Below are 19,997 nucleotides of genomic sequence, written 5' to 3'. Positions count from 1 at the left end.
GCTTTGGCTCATGGTAATTACAAGGCCATGAGCCAGCCCCCATCACTTTACCTTCTGAAGTCAGATATGTGTCTGTTTGTCACCATTATTCTAAAAACTGGTATTTCTGCAGGAGTGTAGGTAGCTCATTCCCAAACTGTATTTAAACTTAGTTTGTCCAAAAGTTTGGTGGAAACTGACTTATAACCGATCCCAAGAAGAGTCAGGAGCTGCTTCAGTATTCCCTGCTCTCCTTCACTCCTCCTCTACTCACTGTTGGGGATAGTAAGTTCTTGAATTTTTCCCCCTAGTTGAGCTATTATCAAAAGAGGGTAGAAATAGGTGTTATGGAACAGTAATAATTCATTTTAAACTGGTTTGTAGAGCCTTTGTTAACTTTTCTAAAGTAATGTAATGTTCCCATTTTTGTTTTCTGCATTTTAAGAGTATCTGTAGCTAGCCAGACTTACAATGTATGAGAGAGTCCCCACATATTTAATATCTGGAATTAAATATTTATTTACAAAGTGAGTGGTTTTAAACATGTCTGTCAATTTAAAATCCAAGGCAGCCTCTAGGAAAGCCTTCCTCACTGGTGCTTTGTTTTAGGTTCAAAGACACAATTATAAATGCCAAGTATGGAGGGCACACGGAGGCTGTGCGCCGGCTGCTGGGTCAGCTCCCCATCAGTGCACAGTCCTACAGTGGCAGCCCCTACCTGGATTTGTCTCTATTCAGCTACGATGACAAATGGGTGTCAGTCATGGAGCGACCCAAGACTTGTGGAGATCACCCCATCAGGTACTTTGTCACTGCCTCAGCTGTACACTGCTCAAGGGTGAAGACCACCTGCTTCCCTCTCTCTCCTTCCCGAACATCATGCCATTGTGACTACCTCTGCTTGTATTCATGGATTAGACTGAAAGGGCAGGCTATTTCTGTAATGGACTGAGTGCTTTGATCATTTAGGTACTAGTCTTATAAATTAACTACTTTTTACTCTTTGCTTGCCATCAAAACATCTAATTCAGATAAGTGTTTCCTTTTTAAAGGTATCTGGGAAAGGAACTGTACTCTGTGCTAATAGGAAGAGGAACTGGAACCACTGGGACCAGCGAGGTTCTCTGGGGGCGGGGGAGTTGTATCCCTGGAGCCCTAAGCTGGAGCTTGGAAGGTGTTTTCACATAGAAACCATGGTTGGTAGAGGTTTATAGTAGATGTCTTTCATCACCCAGCTTCATTGTAAATTAAATGGATCTGTGTGGTATATTCTGCTTAATCAATGTTTATAATATTTCCATTGGGAGATTGCAATCAATTCCAAAACCAGTTCAACTTCTTCTTTTTTTTTTTTTTTTTTGCGGTGCTGGGGATCGAACCCAGGGCCTTGTGCTTGCAAGGCAAGCACTCTACCAACTGAGCTATCTCCCCAGCCCTTCTTCTTTTTTTTAATCATGGAAAGTTTTAAACTTATAAAAAAAATAGGAACGTATGATGACTTTCCATGTAACTGTCACCCAGCTTTAGACCAGTCTTTTTTCTTTTCTTCCCACCATAACATCCTTCCCTTTCCACTGCCACCCCAGATTATTTTGTAGCAAATCCCAGTAATCCTAGCATTTTCTCCGAAAATATTTCAGGAAAAATTTCTAAAAAATAAAAACTTTAGCAATAACAAAAATCCTTAACATCATTATCCCATCTTAAGAAAATTAACAAAAACTTATTAATACCACCAAATATCTAGTCAGTTTTCACATTACTGTCTTGTAACTATTCTTACCACTTTTCATTGTTAATATGGTTAGCATAATATCTTGTTTATTCTTTGTTCTAGTCAGTATCTAGACAAAGATGATGCATTGCATTTGGTCACCGTTGCCTTGAGTCTTTTTTATTCTGCAGGTTCTACTTCCCTCTTTTATTTTCCTTACAATGAAATTGTTGAAGAAACCATGTTGTTTGTTCTATAGTGTTCCCATATTCTAGATTTTGCCCATGGTATCCCTGGGCAAAATATAGTATTTACTGTATTTACTGTATTTCTCATTCCCCCTCCTACTTCCTGTGCTGGTCATTAGGTTTAGAAACTCTAGAAGCTCAAGAAACTCACTGTAAATTATGAGCCCTTTGTGTGTTGGGGAGTGTATGGGTAAGGTTAATGTGCTTTTTACTCATAAAAGTGCATAATGGGCCTCATTTGATATAGTCATGTAGCAGTAGATATATTTCTGTCCTTTCTGACTTCCCTGCCTTCCATTTGAAAACACGAACCCAAATAACATCTAGTAATACCATGGTTTATGACAAAGGGGTTTTCTTATAGTTCTTATTTTTAATTCAAAACAAGAAATGTAAGGATTAAGGTTTTGAAGAGGTACTCTAGTATCTTCATTGTATATTCCATTCTAGTGTTTGTCAGTATGCATGTTTATATTATTATAATTATGATTAGTGTCACATTCTATAGTATTCTGAACAATTTTCCATCTTCTTGTGTAGTCCTCATAATTACAGTCCTAATGATGGCATATTATTTCATCAAGTAAATATGCCAAGGTTTATTTATTTCCTTAATGCTGAGGACTTATGCCATCATAAATGACTTTAACCAAGTCATCATTTACTTTTTTTTTAACTTAAATTCTGAGGATATGAGTTCTTGGGAATGGAATTATTTCATCAAAGCCTATCTTTCGGTAGGTTTACATATTTTCTTTCCAAAAGGGAAATTATAGAGCTGTTTAATTCAGGGCTCTTCCTTTTCTAGACCCTGCTTCCAATTCAGCTCGTAGCCTGCCAATTATCTCTAGGTCCTCAAACCAAAAGCCATTTATTTTGCAAGATGAATGGATGGGAGCACAATTAGTCTCACTGTACTAGATGAAAAATTAAAAACTGCTTAGTATTTGTGTGCAAAAAAGAAGAACCTTTCAAAATAATTCTAAAAAATGAAAAACTCGAAAGATAGTCCTAGATCTGTTCTGTCCTATATGGTAGTTGCTACCTGCCTATGGCTCATGGAGCACTTAAAATGAGGTGAGTCTGGGTTAGGATGTGCTCAATTGTCAAATACATACCAGATTTCAAAGATTTAATTAAAAAGATGGGAAATATGAATATAAATATGGGGCATATACATATTTATATTGAACATAGGCTGAAATAATATTTTGGATAATTGGATTAAATAAAATATTTTATTATAACTGATTTCATTTTTTTTCTTTTTTCTTTTAAATATGGCTACCTGAAAATTTAAAATTGCACTTGTGGCTTGATTTTATTTCTAGCCCTGGCTTAGATAGTGTTTAGGCAGCAGCTTCTAGAAGCCAGGAGGCCGTGATTGAGAGTGTAATAAGGGTCATCTTGGGAAAGAGAAATGATCAGTAACCAGTGACTCAGGACATCTAGTAAAATTCATAATCACTCTGCCCCCAAAATGAATTGAGCAGACCTAGGGGATTTTATAGATCTGATAATCTGGGGCTGATGTATGAGATTTCATTAGTTAGATAAAACAAATGAGTTGTTGTATCCCCTGCTGTCCAAATTTTAAGGTGGTGGTGAATATCAACATGGTCCTCTCTTTCTGTCTCCTCTTTCCATTTAGGTTCTATGCCCGGGACTCTGGCCTGCTAAAGTTTGAGATCCAGGCAGGCTTACTGGGCCGCCCCATCAACCATACAGTGCGACGCCTCGTTGCCTTCACCTTTCACCCTTTTGAGCCTTTTGCCATTTCCGTGCAGAGGACTAATGCTGAGTATGTTGTCAACTTCCATATGCGACACTGCTGCACGTAGGTCCCTGACCACAGCCAGGTTATCTGACCTTCCAGGACTTTGAACCCTTCTTATATCAGTGGACTCTAGAGTACATGATGCCAACTACCAGCTCTATGGGTTCTGCACTGGTATACCTCACATAGAACAGAGTCAGGGAGAAGCAGGGGCTCTTCCTAATGGGATTTTAAAAAATTGTATACAATACTGCTACTGATTGATTTGAAGTCCTTTTGCCTTTTCCCTGTGGGAATGCCCAGCATTAATTAAGTCCATTTAATTTTTATTTAGCATTTTATTGCTGTGAAGATAAAAGCATTACACTTTAACCCCTTTCATGTCATTTCTTTGGCATTATGGTATGCAGCCCAAAGCAGGTAAATCTTGTTTACTCATGAGAACTGTGTACAGTTTTTCCATTTACCAGCAAGCAGAGCTATCTTTATAAGAAAAAATTAAAACCTTGGTATTTTCTTACTTAAACATATCCTGTCTGATGACTGCCTTATGCTCCCATCACACAATGCTTTTTGAGTGCTTGGGTTCCAGGAGGGACTGGAAGAGGTGAGAGTCCTTGATGCAGCAGCTGCTCCTGGGAGCGTAAGTGGTGTGTGCCAGCATAGAAGACAGTTACTTCCAGGATTCTTTCTCTCCCCAGGGATTTCTCCTGGTAATCATTACAGCTGGAGGAGTGGGGCATAATTGCACAGTTTCATGTGGAAGCATGCTCATATCTGTACCATCTGGGTAATGCAGGTGGAAGAGTGAGCAGCCCTTGTTGGGCATAGTAGAAACAAACACTGAGTAGCACGTACTGTCCTTGTAGTAGTGGGAGCTGGCAAACTCCAGGTGCCCCTAAAGAGATCTGACTGGTTGTCCCTGAGTAACTGAGCTGTCACAGACTACTGCTGGCTCCAAGCCTGCATCCTTCTGTCACATTCTTAACCAGTCTCCTCTGGAGGGCTTCTCAGACTGTTTGTTTCATCTGCATAATGCATCCCCTGGTAATGTAGTCAGTGTGTTTAGCAACATCTGCCTTTGAAGGTAACTTTGAAATGTTGAGTTCCAGAGCAGACTGTGAAAGGAGCCATGGATACAACCAGCTGGATCCTTTATTCCCTCTGCCTTTGGGAACATAAAGACTGATATGAGATGCTGACTCCCACCAAAAAGGGTATCGCTAATTTCATCAGTATTGAACAACTAAATTCATTCTCATTCAGCCTTCAACACAAGATTTGAGCACCTACTATGAGTCATGTAGACACTATGCACAGATGCTAAGGATGAGGAGAGAAATAGAGATCTTATAATACAACATGGTTAAAGCTCTAGTATAATCTCTCTGAGGACTATGGAAGGAGATTGGGTAGAGGCAAAGAAGGAAAGGTATACTGGGAAAGGGGCAGTAGAATTGGATAAATGGGAGTGTGTGTGTGGTCCACAGTAGAGGATATTTCAAGGAGAAGCTGGCATGTATAGAGGAAGGAAAATGAAAAGACCTTAAAGGTTGTAGCCTAGCAAATAATCTAATAAGTCTATAGCATGAACTGGGATAGAGGAGCAGGGAAGATGTGACTGAACAGGTAGGCTGCCCTGATATCATAAGAGGTCTTGTGTGTGGTGCTATGATTTTACATTGTGGAAAGTATAACATGAATTTCACAAAGGTCACTTTGAGCAGAATGAAAAATGGTTGGGAATGAACTAAAGAGAGGAGACCAGATAAGTCACTGGTGGTCATCTAGAGAAGAACAGGAGGGTTCAAGCAACATCAGTGGGCCTCTGGATGGATGACATACTTTGTAAATCATGATGAGCATTGGTTCCAATGGTGCAAGTGATCAGATCATGTATGAACAGCACTCCTGTTCTTGTGCCCAACTACTCATTTCCCTAGGAGATTAGTCATGTGTTTGTGAGGCCACATCAGCTTGGCCTTTTTCTGTAGAAGCACTTAGCCTCAGCATGTACCTGAGGACTCGGAGAGTGGCAAGAGTGAGGGTATGAGGTCCCTCAGGCCTCAGTGGGAATTCTGACTTTCTGCTTATTAGCTATGTGGTCACAGTCTGACCTCCCAGTCTTTCTGAGACTTAAGGAGCACTTCCTTCCACTTCAGTCACACTTGCCCCTGGTTATAGCTTACATCACTTCTAATGCCCAGCTCTGAAAGTATCAGTTTCTACACCCACTCTTGACAACCCCCTTGCAGCACCTAACTCATTCTACCCCCACTAAAATCAACTTCAGACATCAGTGACACTTCTGGCCCCCAACCCAATCTGGATTAATTAGGAGGGCTAAACTCCTGGAACCAAGAGGCCCCTCTATGCAATGATTCAAACAAGAGTAGAGTTTGGATTTCTTTCTGTCTCTGCCACAGGCAGATGTTCAAAGTCAGTGAGTGGTTCTTTCACACACTGCCATTCAAAGTCCTAACTATCTTCTGTCTTGTTTCTCTGCTGTCCTCTGTGGCATCTTCCTAGAGAGAGGATGAAAGAGCATGAAGGAGGCTGCCTGGTCACAGGGCCCTGACCATTAGTGATATTTGTTGCTTCCAATTCACAGTCCATGGGAGATGTCTCCTTAACCATATGGCCATAACAAGCAAGAGAGCCTGAGAAACAAAATGTACCTAATCAACCATGTGCCAGGTACTTTCAAATTCAGAATAAGAAAAAAGAGAGTTTTGGTGGATGGTTACCTGTCTCTGGGACACTGAGCATCTCCATTAGTTGTCATTTCCCCTCAGGTCCTCTCCTTTTTTCTTTTCTTTTTTTTTTTTTTTTTATTGTAAACAAATGGGATACATGTTGTTTCTCTATTTGTACATGGCGTAAAGGCATACCATTTGTGTAATCATAAATTTACATAGAGTAATGTTGTTTGATTCATTCTGTTATTTTTTCCCTTCCCCCCACCCCTCCCACCCCTCTTTACCCTCTGTACAGTACTTCCTTCCTCCATACTTGCCCCCCTCCCTAACCCTAACTCTAACCCTAACACTAACCCTTCCCTCCCCCCCATTATGTGTCATCCTCCACTTATTAGTGATATCATTCGTCCTTTGGCTTTTTGAGATTGGCTTATCTCACTTAGCATGATATTCTCCAATTTCATCCATTTGCCTACAAATGCCATAATTTTATCATTCTTTATGGCTGAGTAATATTCCATTGTATATATATACCACAGTTTCTTTATCCACTCATCAATTGAAGGGCATCTAGGTTGGTTCCACAGTCTGGCTATTGTGAATTGAGCAGCTATGAACATTGATGTGGCTGTGTCTCTGTAGTATGCTGATTTTAAGTCCTTTGGGTATAGGCCAAGGAGTGGGATAGCTGGGTCAAATGGCGGGTCCATTCCAAGTTTTCTAAGGAATCTCCACACTGCTTTCCAGAGTGGCTGCACTAATTTGCAGCCCCACCAGCAATGTATGAGTGTACCTTTCTCCCCACATCCTCTCCAACACCTGTTGTTGCTCGTATTCTTGATAATCGCCATTCTAATTGGGGTGAGATGGAATCTTAGGGTGGTTTTGATTTGCATTTCTCTTATTACTAGAGATGTTGAACATTTTTCCATATGTTTGTTGATTGCTTGTAGATCTTCTGTGAAGTGTCTATTCATTTCCTTAGCCCATTTGTCGACTGGATTATTTGAATTCTTGGAGTAGAGTTTTTTGAGTTCTTTATAGATTCTGGAGATTAGTGCTCTATCTGAAGTATGATTGGCAAAGATATTCTCCCACTCTGTAGGCTCTTTCTTCGCATTGCTGATAGTTTCCTTTGCTGAGAGAAAGCTTTTTAGTTTGAATCTGTCCCAGTGGTTGATTCTAGCTTTTATTTCTTGTGCTATGGGAGTCCTGTTAAGGAAGTCTGATCCTAGACCAACAAGGTGAAGATTTGGACCTACTTTTTCTTCTATAATCTGCAGGGTCTCTGGTCTGATTCCGAGGTCCTTAATCCATTTTGAGTTTAGTTTCGTGCATGGTGAGAGATATGGGTTTAGTTTCATTCTGTTGCATATGGATTTCCAATTCTCCCAGCACCATTTGTTGAAGAGGCTATCTTTTCTCCATTGCATATTTTTGGCACCTTTGTCTAGTATGAGAAAATTGTATTTATTTGGGTTTGTGTCCATGTCCTGTATTCTGTACCATTGATCTACCTTTCTATTTTGGTACCAATACCATGCCATTTTTGTTACCATTGCTTTGTAGTAGAGTTGAAGATCTGGTATTGCAATACCCCCTGTTTCACTCTTCCTGCTAAGGATTGCTTTAGCTATTCTGGGTTTCTTATTCTTCCAGATGAATTTCATAATTGCTTGCTCTATTTCTGTAAGGTACGTCATTGGGATTTTAATTGGAATTGCATTGAATTTGTATAGCACTTTAGGTAGTATGGCCATTTTGAGAATATTAATTCTTCCTATCCAAGAACATGGAAGATCTTTCCATCTTCTAAGGTGTTCTTTAATTTCTTTCTTTAGTGTTGTATAGTTCTCATTGTAGAGGTCTTTCACCTCTTTTGTGAGATTGATTCCCAAGTATTTTATTTTTTTCGAGGCTATTGTGAATGGGGTAGTTTTCCTAATTTCTCTTTCTGAAGATTCATCACTTATGTATAAAAATGCGTTGGATTTATGGGCATTGATCTTGTAACCTGCTACTTTACTGAATTCACTTATGAGTTCTAAGAGTTTTCTGGTGGAATTTCCAGGTTCCTCTAAATATATAATCATGTCATCAGCGAACAGGGATAGTTTGAGTTCTTCTTTCCCAATTCGTATCCCTTTAATTTCTTTGGTTTGTCTAATTGCTCTGGCCAGAGTCTCAAGAATGATGTTGAATAGAAGTGGTGAAAGAGGGCATCCCTGCCTTGTTCCAGTTTTTAGGGGGAATGCTTTCATTTTTTCACCATTTAGAATGATATTAGCCATGGGCTTAGCATAAATGGCCTTTACAATGTTAAGGAATGTTCCCACTATCCCTATTTTTTCTAGTGTTTTGAGCATGAAGGGGTGCTGTATTTTATCAAATGCTTTTTCTGCATCTATTGAAATAATCATGTGACTCTTGACTTTAAGTCTATTAATGTGGTGAATTACGTTTATTGATTTCCTGATGTTGAACCAACCTTGCATCCCTGGGATGAAACCCACTTGATCATGGTGCACTATCTTTTTAATATGTTTTTGTATGCCATTTGCTAAAATTTTGTTGAGAATTTTTGCATCGATGTTCATTAAGGATATTGGTCTGAAATTTTCTTTCCTTGATGAGTCTCTGTCTGGTTTAGGTATCAGGGTGATATTGGCTTCATAGAATGAGTTTGGGAGGGTTCCCTCCTCTTCTATTTTATGGAATACTTTGAGAAGTATTGGAATGAGCTCTTCTTTAAAGGTTTTGTAGAACTCGGCTGAGAACCCATCTGGTCCCGGACTTTTCTTTGTTGGTAGGCTTTTGATGACTTCTTCTATTTCAGTACTTGAAATTGGTCTATTTAAATTGTTTATGTCCTCCTCGTTCAGTTTAGGCAATTCATATGTCTCTAGAAACCTGTTGATGCCTTCAAAATTTTCTATTTTGTTGGAGTATAGATTTTCAAAATAGCTTCTAATTATGTTTTGTATTTCAATCCTGTCTGTTGTGATATTTCCTTGTTCATTCCAAATTTTAGTGATTTGGGTTTTCTCTCGTCTTCTCTTTGTTAGTGTGGCTAAAGGTTTATCAATTTTGTTTATTTTTTCGAAGAACCAACTATTTATTTTGTCAATTTTTTGTATTGTTTCTTTTGTTTCAATTTCATTGATTTCAGCTCTGAGTTTAACTATTTCTTGTCTTCTACTACTTTTGGTGCTGTTCTGTTCTTCTTTTTCTAGGGCTTTGAGCTGTAGTGTTAGGTCGTTAATTTGTTGAGTTTTACTTCTTTTATTAAATGAGCTCCATGAAATAAATTTCCCTCTAAGTACTGCTTTCATAGTGTCCCAGAGATTTTGATATGATGTTTCTTTGTTCTCATTTACCTCTAAGAATTTTTTTATTTCTTTCCTAATATCTTCTGTTATCCATTCATCATATAATAGCATATTGTTTAATCTCCAGATGTTGGAATAGTTTCTGTGTTTTACTCTTTCATTTATTTCTAACTTCAATCCATTATGATCTGATAGAATACATGCTAGTGTCTCTATCTTCTTGTATTTGCTAACATTAGCTTTGTGGCATAATATATGGTCTATTTTAGAGAAGGATCCATGTGCTGCTGAGAAGAAAGTGTATTCGCTCTTGGTTGGATGGTATATTCTATAAATGTCCGTTAAGTCTAAATTATTGATTGTGTTATTGAGATCTATGGTTTCTTTGTTCAATTTTTGTCTGGAAGATCTGTCCAGTGGTGAGAGAGGCGTGTTAAAATCACCTAGTATTATTGTGTTATGGTCTATTTGGTTTCTGAAATTGAGAAGGATTTGTTTGACATACATGGATGAGCCACTGTTTGGGGCATAGATGTTTATGATTGTTATATCTTGTTGATTTATGCTTCCCTTAAGCAGTATGAAATGACCTTCTTTATCCCTTCTGACTAACTTTGGCTTGAAGTCCACATTATCGGAAATGAGGATGGATACTCCAGCTTTTTTGCTGAGTCCATGTGCATGGTATGTTTTTCCCCATCCTTTCACCTTTAGTCTATGGGTATCTTTCTCTATGAGGTGAGTCTCTTGCAGGCAACATATTGTTGGATCTTTCTTTTTAATCCAATCTGCCAGTCTATGTCTTTTGATTGATGAATTCAGGCCATTAACATTCAGGGTTACTATCGAGATATGATTTGGTTTCCCGGTCATTTGGTTCATTTTTTAAATTTTATTTATTTATTTGTTTGACACAACTTGTTTCCTCCTTTATTTGACAATTCCTTTAGGATAATTCCTCCCTTTGCTGATTTGCTTCTTTGTTTTTCATCTCTTCCTCATGGAATATTTTGCTGAGAATGTTCTGTAATGCTGGCTTTCTTTTTGTAAATTCTTTTAGCTTTTGTTTATCATGGAAGGATTTTATTTCATCGTCAAATTTGAAGGTAAGTTTTGCTGGGTATAAGATTCTTGGTTGGCATCCATTTTCTTTCAGGGCTTGAAAAATGTTGTTCCAGGCCCTTCTAGCTTTTAGGGTCTGGATTGAAAAATCTGCTGATATCTGTATTGGTTTCCCCCTGAATGTAATTTGGTTCTTTTCTCTCACAGCCTTTAAAATTCTGTCTTTATTTTGTATGTTCGTTATTTTCATTATAATGTGCCTTGGTGTGGGTCTGTTGTAATTTTGTGTATTTGGAGTCCTATAAGCCTCTTGAACTTGATTTTCCATTTCATTCTTCAGATTTGGGAAATTTTCTGATATTATTTCATTGAATAAATTGTTCATTCCTTTGGCTTGTTTCTCTAGGCCTTCCTCAATCCCAAGAATTCTTAAATTTGGCCTTTTCATGATATCCCATAGTTCTTGTAGATTCTGTTCATGATTTCTTACCATCTTCTCTGTTTGTTCAACTTTGTTTTCAAGGTTAAATATTTTGTCTTCAATGTCTGAGGTTCTGTCTTCCAGGTGTTCTATCCTATTGGATATGCTTTCTATGGAGTTCTTAATTTGGTTTATTGTTTCCTTCATGTCAAGAATTTCTGTTTGGTTTTTTTTCAATATCTCTAACTCTTTATTGAAATGATCTTTTGCTTCCTGTATTTGCTCTTTTAACTGTCGATTGGTGCGATCAATCAATGCTTGCATTTGCTCTTTCATCTCATCATTCAGTGCGTGCATTTTCTCTTTCATCTCATCGCTTGCTTCTCTGATCATTTTAATTATGTACATTCTGAACTCCTTTTCTGTCATTTCTTCTGCCATGCAGTCACTGGGTTTTATTGATGTAACATCTAGATTTGTTTGCTGCATTTTCTTTCCTTGTTTTCTCATATTGTTCAGGTATCAGAGGACCGCTGAGATATTGCAGATTTCCTCTATTGACTTACAGTGTCCCTGAAGATTTCTATATATATCCCCCCTTAGCCTTCAGTAGGCTGAAGTCTTGGAGGAAGTTGATAATGCGGTGCTCCACAAGGAAGCTGCCTCTCTAGGAGTGGTGGCCTTCAGGTGGGGTATAATCCCTGCTAGTGGGCAGAGGTGCCTCCACTTGTTGACCAATGGTCATCTAAAGGGGACCTAGGCTGTGTGCTGAGGCAAGGCCTGTTTGGGCCTGAGTCTCTCGTTTTACCGTCCTTGTGGGGAAACCTCACCCAGCAGGGAAGACTCACCCGGTGGGGAGGTCTCGCTGGTCAGTTCCCTCCTAGAGGTTCCCCTCAATTTCCAGCTACCGCCTGGGCTGGGCTGCCTTCCTCTGCAAAGTTCCCAGGGGCCCGGCCCTACCTCCTGGGCCTGGGAGCCTCACCCTTTGCAGATGACTCTCCTTAGGCTGCCCTTCCTCAGAGAATCTGCCCGCAGGCCTGGAACCTTCGCTCCGCCCTAAGCCTGTCTCTGTGCGGCTCTTCCACCAAGAAGCCTCCTAGATCCTGGGACCCTGCTCTGCACCTAATCGCCTGGCTAGGCGGCCCCTCCTCTGAGCAGCCACCTGGGGCCCTGTACAATCGCTCTGAATCCCAGAGACCCGCCACACGCCGCTTCCTCCAGGCAGCCGCCCAGTATTCCAGTGCGGTCACTAGGAGTCCAAGAAACTCACTGCGTGCCTCCACCTCCACCAACCACCCGTTGCCCTGGGCAATCAATCACTCCGAGTCGAAGTGACCCTCCCTGTTCCTCCTCCTTCTCCAGATAACCCCCCGGGTGTTCAGGAGCGGTCGCTCTGAGTGGCTCTGAGTCCACGTGACCAGCTGCACGGGTCCTCTGGGCAACCGCCCGGAGCTCTGGTGCGGCCACTCAAGACCAAGCGTCCCACCACACTTCTCCTCCAGGCAGCCCCCCTGTGTTCAGGAGCTGTCACTTTAAGCCCAAACAACTCACCACTCGCCTTCTCCTCTGAGCAGCCGCCTGGAGCGCTAATGCAGTCACTGCGAGTCCAAACGACCCCCGCGCTCCTCCTCCTCCTCCTCCTACTCCTCTGGGCAGGCCCCGGGGTTCAGAAGTGGTCTGAGTCCAAACAGCTTGCCATGCAGCCCCTTCTCTGGCAACCGCCTGTAGCTCTGGTGTAGTCACCCCGAATCCAAGCGGCCGCGCTCCTCTTCCTCCTCCTCGTCCTCAGGGCCAGCCCCGGTGTTCAGAAGCGTCGTTCTGATTCCAAACAGCTCGCCGCGCAGCTTCTCCTCTGGCAACCGCCTGTAGCTCTGGTGCAGTCACTCCGAATCCAAGTGGCCACGCTCCTCCTCCTCCTCCTCAGGGCAGGCCCCGGTGTCCTGAGTCCACACAGCTCTCCTCGCCACTCTTCCCCTGGGCAGCCGCCGGAGCCCCAGTGGTGGCTCCGAGTCCCAGCGCTGTGCTGAGCGGCCTCCTTTACGATGCTCCCAGTTGTCCGAGTTCACTGCTCCAGCGGGGGGAGGGGCGTCTCGCCGGCAGTTCTACTTCATAAAGTTTCCTGTGTTCCGGGACCACCGTCCCATCCGGGACGCCTTCCCAAGGGGTGAGAGTCACCCGGCTGCTTTGAGTTGGTCCCAAGCGTCTCAATATCTCCTCTTTTGAATCCTGAGTCCTGGAGCAACATGAAATGCAGCCGCCCTCTAGGCCGCCATCTTGAAACCTCCCCATAAGGACATTCTTATAAGAGTCTCCTTTTTTCTTATATAGCTGGGTCATGTGGGTCTTAACACTGTAAACCACTCCCTTGCAATTACACTTCAACTTCTTGCTATCATGCTTTCATCATGCTAGTTTAGAAAAATCTCAACTCTGTATATATTTGTGTTTGAACATGTAAAAATTGCTACAGGAAAACCATGTCTGTTCTTAAATTCTTGATTACAGGCGAAATGGGCACTCAGAAATCCTTACACTCTCCTTGTCTATTTATTATCCCTCTCCTGGAAATTACTATTTTTCTACTTTCACCTACCATGTCCTCAGAATTACTCATACTTCTCAGCTGGCCATCTTGCTACCTCCTTCAGGGAAGAAATGGATATGATTATTTAGGAATCCCCTTCTATTTCCCTTTGTGTCAACCCTCTGTCTTGCATTTGTACTGTTCCTTGCATTTCCTTCTGATTCAGTGAATGAAATATTCCTGCTTCTCTGAAATGCCAGCCTCTCTGCCTTCCACTGAATCCTATTTCCTTTTCATTTCTCAAAAGACTTTGGACTTTGTTCCTACAATTATTTTCTCTCCTGCATCATCTCTTAATAGGTCATCCCCATTAGCTGATAGATGTGCTCTAGGATCTTCTGCCTTTAAAACTTTCTGCTTTGGTTCCCTCATTCCCCTTTAGTTACTGAACATTTCTTTACTGTCATTCACAGCAGAACTTCTCAAAAGAGTTGTCTTTATGTTTTCACTTCCCTATGTTCCATTTTTCTACAACCCATTCCAGAGAGGTTTCTGCCCCTACCATTGCACTGGCACTGCAGTTATCTGGGTTTCCAGTGATTTCATGTTGCCAATACCTCTTGTCCCTCTCTTATTTAACTTCTCCATGTTGGACATAGTTGATTTCTTTCTGTATCAAGAAACACTTGGTTCTCCTGGTTTCTGAAACAGCACATGGATCTGGTTTTCCTCCTGCCTTCCTGACTTTTGCTTTTAGATCTCCTCTCTTGGCTTCCTCTCTGCTCTGCTTCAGATGTTGAAGTGCCCTATTGCTCATTCAGCCTTGTATATTCACCTTTTTTTCTATTTAGTTGATTTCTTTCATTCCCATCATCTTAAATTCTAGCTTTATATTGATAACTCTCAAAGCTATAACTCTAGCTCTGACCCCTTCCTTGAGCTCCAAATTCATTTATCCTATGATTTACATGACATCTTCATTTGGATATCAAATAGGTATTGGAGATCTAACATGTCCAAATTAACACTCTGATTGCTGCCCCTACCTCCAGCCTGTTTTCCTTTAAGATTTTCCATATGATTGGGCATGGTTGTACACACTTGTAATCCCAGTGACTTGAGAGGCTGAGGTAGGAAGATTGCAAGTTCAAGGCCTTGGCAAAAAATCAGTAAAGGACTGAGCATATAGCTCAGTGGTAAAACCCAGGTTTGATATCCAGACCCACCACCAAAAAAAGAAAAGAAAAAAGATTTTCCATATGGCTTCAAGATCTACCTATTTACTTGAGCCAAAACTTGTGACTTATTCTATTTCTCTTTTCCATCACTCCTCACTCCTGCCAAACCTCCCCCCACCCTGCCTCGCCCAATATCTGACTTCACTGTAGGGATGTGCCTTGAGCAATCTAAACTATTGGTATCACTGCCATATTCCTTGCCAGTGTCTAAAAACAGAATCCTAGGTCAAAACTATTCAGTGGAAGGGGTTAGTTTAGGGATGTCATGGGTCTTAATTCAGGTCTGTGATACCACAAGGTAAAGATTTCTGGGAAATATTTCTCTTGAGAATGTTAGGAAACACATAATCCACATTTCCATTATCCAAGGCCCCATGACCATAGTCAAAAAGAAGCTGCACCAGGATAAAGCTGACCTGGATGCAGAATAAAGAATAGGAAAGAACCATGCTCCTCGATGACATGGCCGATTGGCTGGAACATAACAACCCTGAAACCTACCCTACATCTGTATTTCTAGTTCTGTGAGACAGTACATTTCCTTAACTGTTTAAGCCATTTTGAATTAGATTATCCATTTCTTGCAATTAAAAGTAAATTAATATATGGAAAGATTCATAATACTCTTTTAAAAATTTTTTCTTTGTGGTACTGGGGTTTGAACTTAGGTCATTCTACCACTGAGCAAAATCCCCAGCCCCCCCCCTTTATTTTTTTTTTTCCAAATATTGGGACATGGTCTCAATAAGTTGTCGAGGCTGGCCTTGAATTCCTGATCATTTTGCCTCACCCTCGAAAGCTTCTGGAATTACTGTGTCCACTACTGTTTGTGGCAGATTCGTGAAATTCTTGCTGAATGGGTACCTTCTTAGATTCAGTTCCAGTTTCTGTGAGGCCCTATTGATGTGAGGATTCCTGTTCTTGAATTTCTGTAAGTTTCCCTGGCTCTTCCATAGCCCCTTGCAGCCATACTTGAGCTGGCCTGAGTGTTTTTTGTAAAAGAGGATTTAACTTAAATGGGACATAAAGAACTCAGTCCATTGCGTACTTGACTGGCATGTGTTTATATTAGCTTTGTTCCTCAAGGATTAAGGGTAGTTTTCAGTAAATTCTAGTATCTTCTCCATAGATGTCCAGTGAATCTCAAGAATCTTTGGAGAAACAAGTTCTTTGGAACCAGAATGTTTAAGAGAAACAGGGACAGATTCAGAGAATATGTCTTTAAGATCTAAATTCTTTCTTGGACTTTTCTTCTCTTATCTCTGCTGGACAGAGAGCTGGCATGTCAACATAAGTGAAGCTGCTCTGGATCTTTGACAGAAAGATTTCATTTAAATATAGCAAAGTCTCTTTAATTTGGAACCCTTACAGAGAAGTGCAGTATAAATGAGTGAAAAGCCTAAATTAGATAATTTTAAAAAGAATGGTAGCTTCATTATTTTTGAGTACATGGAGTAACTTAAACTCAGCAATGAAGTGTTCCATTCTATAAGCCCTTGGGGGCATTCCTTAATGAATAGATTCTAATTATTGGTAATCAGCAAAACAGTTCTCTGCAACTCGTGCTTTGACAGCATTTGAGCTTATTAAATGATTTTGATGTTCCAGGGGGCAATTTTGTTTACAACATTAATTTGCTCAGTATATACCCTTTATGGCTGTAACCCTCTGTTGTTTAAAGAGAAAACTTGTAAAGCCTCTCCATCAGACAACATTTGATTTCCTTTGTAGGAGACTGAGAGGTATATAGTAGGATTGGGATTGTTTTGTTTTGTTTCAGTGTTAGGGATTGAATTCAGAATCTTGAGCATGCTAGGCAAGCACTCTACACTGAACTACACCTGCAATCTTTTTTACCATAACTGAGACACGGTCTTACTAAGTTGCCCAGGCTGCCCAAACTTGTGGCAATCCTCCTGCCTCAGCCTCCCAAATGGCTGGGATTATAGGCATGTGCCACCATTCTCAGCTGGGTTGGGATTCTTTACCCATGGTGCCCTGATAGAATTATGGAAACAGTTCCATCTTGCACTTGAGGCCTGGTGCAGCCTTGGCTGTGTCAGCTACTAACTGTGGAACTCTGGGCTTGATAATTAGAACTATACGGAGTCTCAGTATCTCCTTTAAAATGGAGGTGGGTTTTCTACTTTTCAGGATTGATGTGAGCACCAAATGAGTAATTAAAGCTCTTAATACAGTAAGTACTCAGTAAATGCTAGCTTCCTTCTTTGTTCACTCTAGATCTTTTGGCCTGTATAGGAGGTTCTCCCAACTCCTTCATGCCACAGAGATAGATTTCAGCCCTGGTATTAACTCTTCATTCCCTGGTGACCAAGTGACATAAACTTGACCCTTCTCCAGGCTCAACCCCTGCCCACTCACTGGAAACCAGAAGTATCTGAGATACTGCCATTCTTCTGCCACAGACTCTGCCCCTAGATTAAGAAAGAAAGTGGGTGGGAAGTGATGCCCCCATACCAATAATCCTAGGATATACAGATCTTAAACCAGAACATTCCAAACCCGCTTTGCAGCTAAATTCATTGGTTAAAGGGTGCTTCGTTGTGGGTTTGTTATTGTCATATTGCTGAATCACATTATTAAGAGCTTACTATGGGCTGCAAAAAATAAAAAGCAGTGACTCCATAAATTCTGAGATGCATTTAAAAACAATTTGGAGTATATGTTAAAATTGGCATCCTATCAAGGTCAGTCAGGCTGCAGTTGTGACATCTGCTGTCATCACCTGTGTTTGTGCAAATTGGGCATTTTCTTGCCATTTTGATTATTTTTATGAGTGATGTGCATTGTTGGTGCTACAGGTGTTCAATGTAAGTGCTTTTAAAGATACTTAGAGATAAATTATACTATGATTTGGTATGATAGTAAAAGATTGTTTTGTACTCAGAAAGGCACAGATGCAGAGCAGTGGAGTAATGTTGATATTAGGCCCAGATTTGTCATTGGAGGAATGAACAAAAGGCCGTAGTTTTTTTGCAAAGCAGCAAGTGTTTTTTGAAATTAAGAAAGAAAGATAGGTGGGATGTGATGCCCCATACCTATAATCCTAGCCATCTAGGGAGGCTGAGGCAGGAGGATCGCTGATTCAAGGCCAGCCTGCGCAACTTAGAACCTGTCTTAAAATGAAAAGGGCAGGGGTTGTAGCTCAGTGGTGAAGCACCCCTGGGTTCAGTCCCCAGTAACACCAAGTAAGGAAAAAAAAATGTATATATATATATATATATATATACAAACATCATCAAGGCAAATGAATGAAAGAGAAACTGTCCCATCCCATCCCTGGATTAAGTGGAAGAAGTTTTGATGCAGTGAGAGACCTTGAGAGGCCTAGTGTGACCAATTCATGGAAAGCACAGGACTGATCATTAAGGTGTGAATTGATTTGTCAGAAACATCCTGCTGACTTTGAACCACGAGCTGATTAACTCCTAGGGATGTGTGATCCAATATAGGAAAAAATGAAACTGGAGTTTAAGTCAAACAGGAAATGCTGATGAATCTGGGTATTTTTCAGCATGCCTTGAAATCTGGAAAAAAAGCGGGGGGTGGGGCCTAAAGTGTTCTTCGAGTAAGTGTTGTTTTAAAGAACTTTGTCTTCATCAAATATGGTAAGGTTCACAGGGATTTGTCCTCATCATGTATGTGGCATACAAATGACTGTCATGAGGGAAGAATTTGTTATACTCATAGGTCCCTAAAAACAGGAGATAAGGCACAACACACAGGGCCACTCATGGCAGCACTTGGGATCTGTCAGGAGGAAGCAAGGGGAAAATGTGAAAAGGATCCTTTATTGTGATTTCTGCAGGAAGGAATGGGTGAGGCAGAACAAGCAGGTTTGAGATTGGCTAATTTGGATAATTTTAGTGGACTCTGGGGTATAGAAGCTATCCCTAATTGTCTGGTACTTGGCCCTGAGGTGATAAGGCCCAGTGTGAGAGCCCCCTAAAGAAGGTGGCTTGGGTGTGGGCTCTAGATTGGTTTGCATATGAAAAGCATGTTCTTTATGAGGGTGTGGTGGGGTACATACCTGTAATCCCAACTATTTGGGAGGGTGAGGCAGGAGGATTACAAATTTGAGGTTAGTCTAGGTAATTTAAGGAGACCCTGGCCCAAAATTTTAAAAAGGGTGGGAATGTATGTAGCTTAGTGGTAGAGCACCCTGGATTCAATTTCCAGTACCATCCAGAAAACTAAACAAAAGAACAACAACAAACATATTCCAGGGTTTTTGGGCTCTCTTTAGAATTAGCAGACTCTGACACTGCCCCTGAAAGAGGAAGTCCCTCCAGAATCAGTGAGACCGTAAGATTTCAGATAATCAGGAAATAACAGACATGGTTCATATAGTATAAAAATTACTGCAAGTAATAAGAAATCATTGTCATGGTTTAGTTGATGGGTTCTTGTTTTTTAGGGCCACCTGTAGTAGCCAACCTCCAAGATAGCCTACTGTGATCCCACCTCCTATATTCATGCTCTTGTGTAGTCCTCTTCTACTTTATATCTGACTTGGTCTGTGTGACCAATAAAACAGTGGAAGTGATGGTCTATCACTTTCAAGGTGTAGTTACAAGACATTTCAAAGCTAGGCTTTTTCACCCACCCTACCCACCTTGAGTCACTGTGAGAAAAACCAGGTGCCATATCACAAGGACACTCAGCCAACCTTCTGGAGAGACTCACTTTCTGAAGAACTGAGACTTTGTTCCAGTAGCTATGTGGGTGAGACATTGGACTTCCATCCCCCAGTCCCAGTCAGCCTACAAGTGACTGACCTCACCAGAGCCTCCCAGTAAGCTGCTCCCAGAAACCATGTAAAGTGATAAATGTTCTAAGTTGCTGCATTTTGGAGGTAATTTGTTCTTTAGCACCATATAACTCACACACACATAAAAGTGTATTTTGTAACAAGGCATCTTGTATTTAAAAGGAAAAGGTTTGTTCCTATTTTATATATAAGGAAACTGACTTCAGAGAGATTA

General features: G+C 40.9%; 1 protein-coding gene across 3 annotated transcripts in view; it reads left to right on the top strand.

Moving 5' to 3' along the window:
• Window positions 1–19,997, top strand: part of DET1 (DET1 partner of COP1 E3 ubiquitin ligase) — a 62,395-nt gene that overhangs the window by 13,607 nt on the left and 28,791 nt on the right. The window contains exons 4-5 of one of the 3 annotated variants that reach the window (XM_079127839.1): window positions 589–780; window positions 3,593–4,248. The exons of the other annotated variants lie outside the window; for them this stretch is intronic. Of the exons in view, the coding sequence (XP_078983965.1) occupies window positions 589–780; window positions 3,593–3,782 (382 nt within the window). The 3' untranslated portion in view covers window positions 3,783–4,248. Of the gene's footprint in view, window positions 1–588; window positions 781–3,592; window positions 4,249–19,997 lie in introns of those variants that run through there. 3 annotated transcript variants of the gene reach the window in all.

Source organism: Sciurus vulgaris, assembly GCF_902686455.1.
Source record: "Sciurus vulgaris genome assembly, chromosome: 2".
Classification (NCBI taxonomy): Eukaryota; Metazoa; Chordata; class Mammalia; order Rodentia; family Sciuridae; genus Sciurus; species Sciurus vulgaris.
Note: the sequence above shows the minus strand (reverse complement) of the source record. Positions and strands in the feature narration are given on the sequence as shown.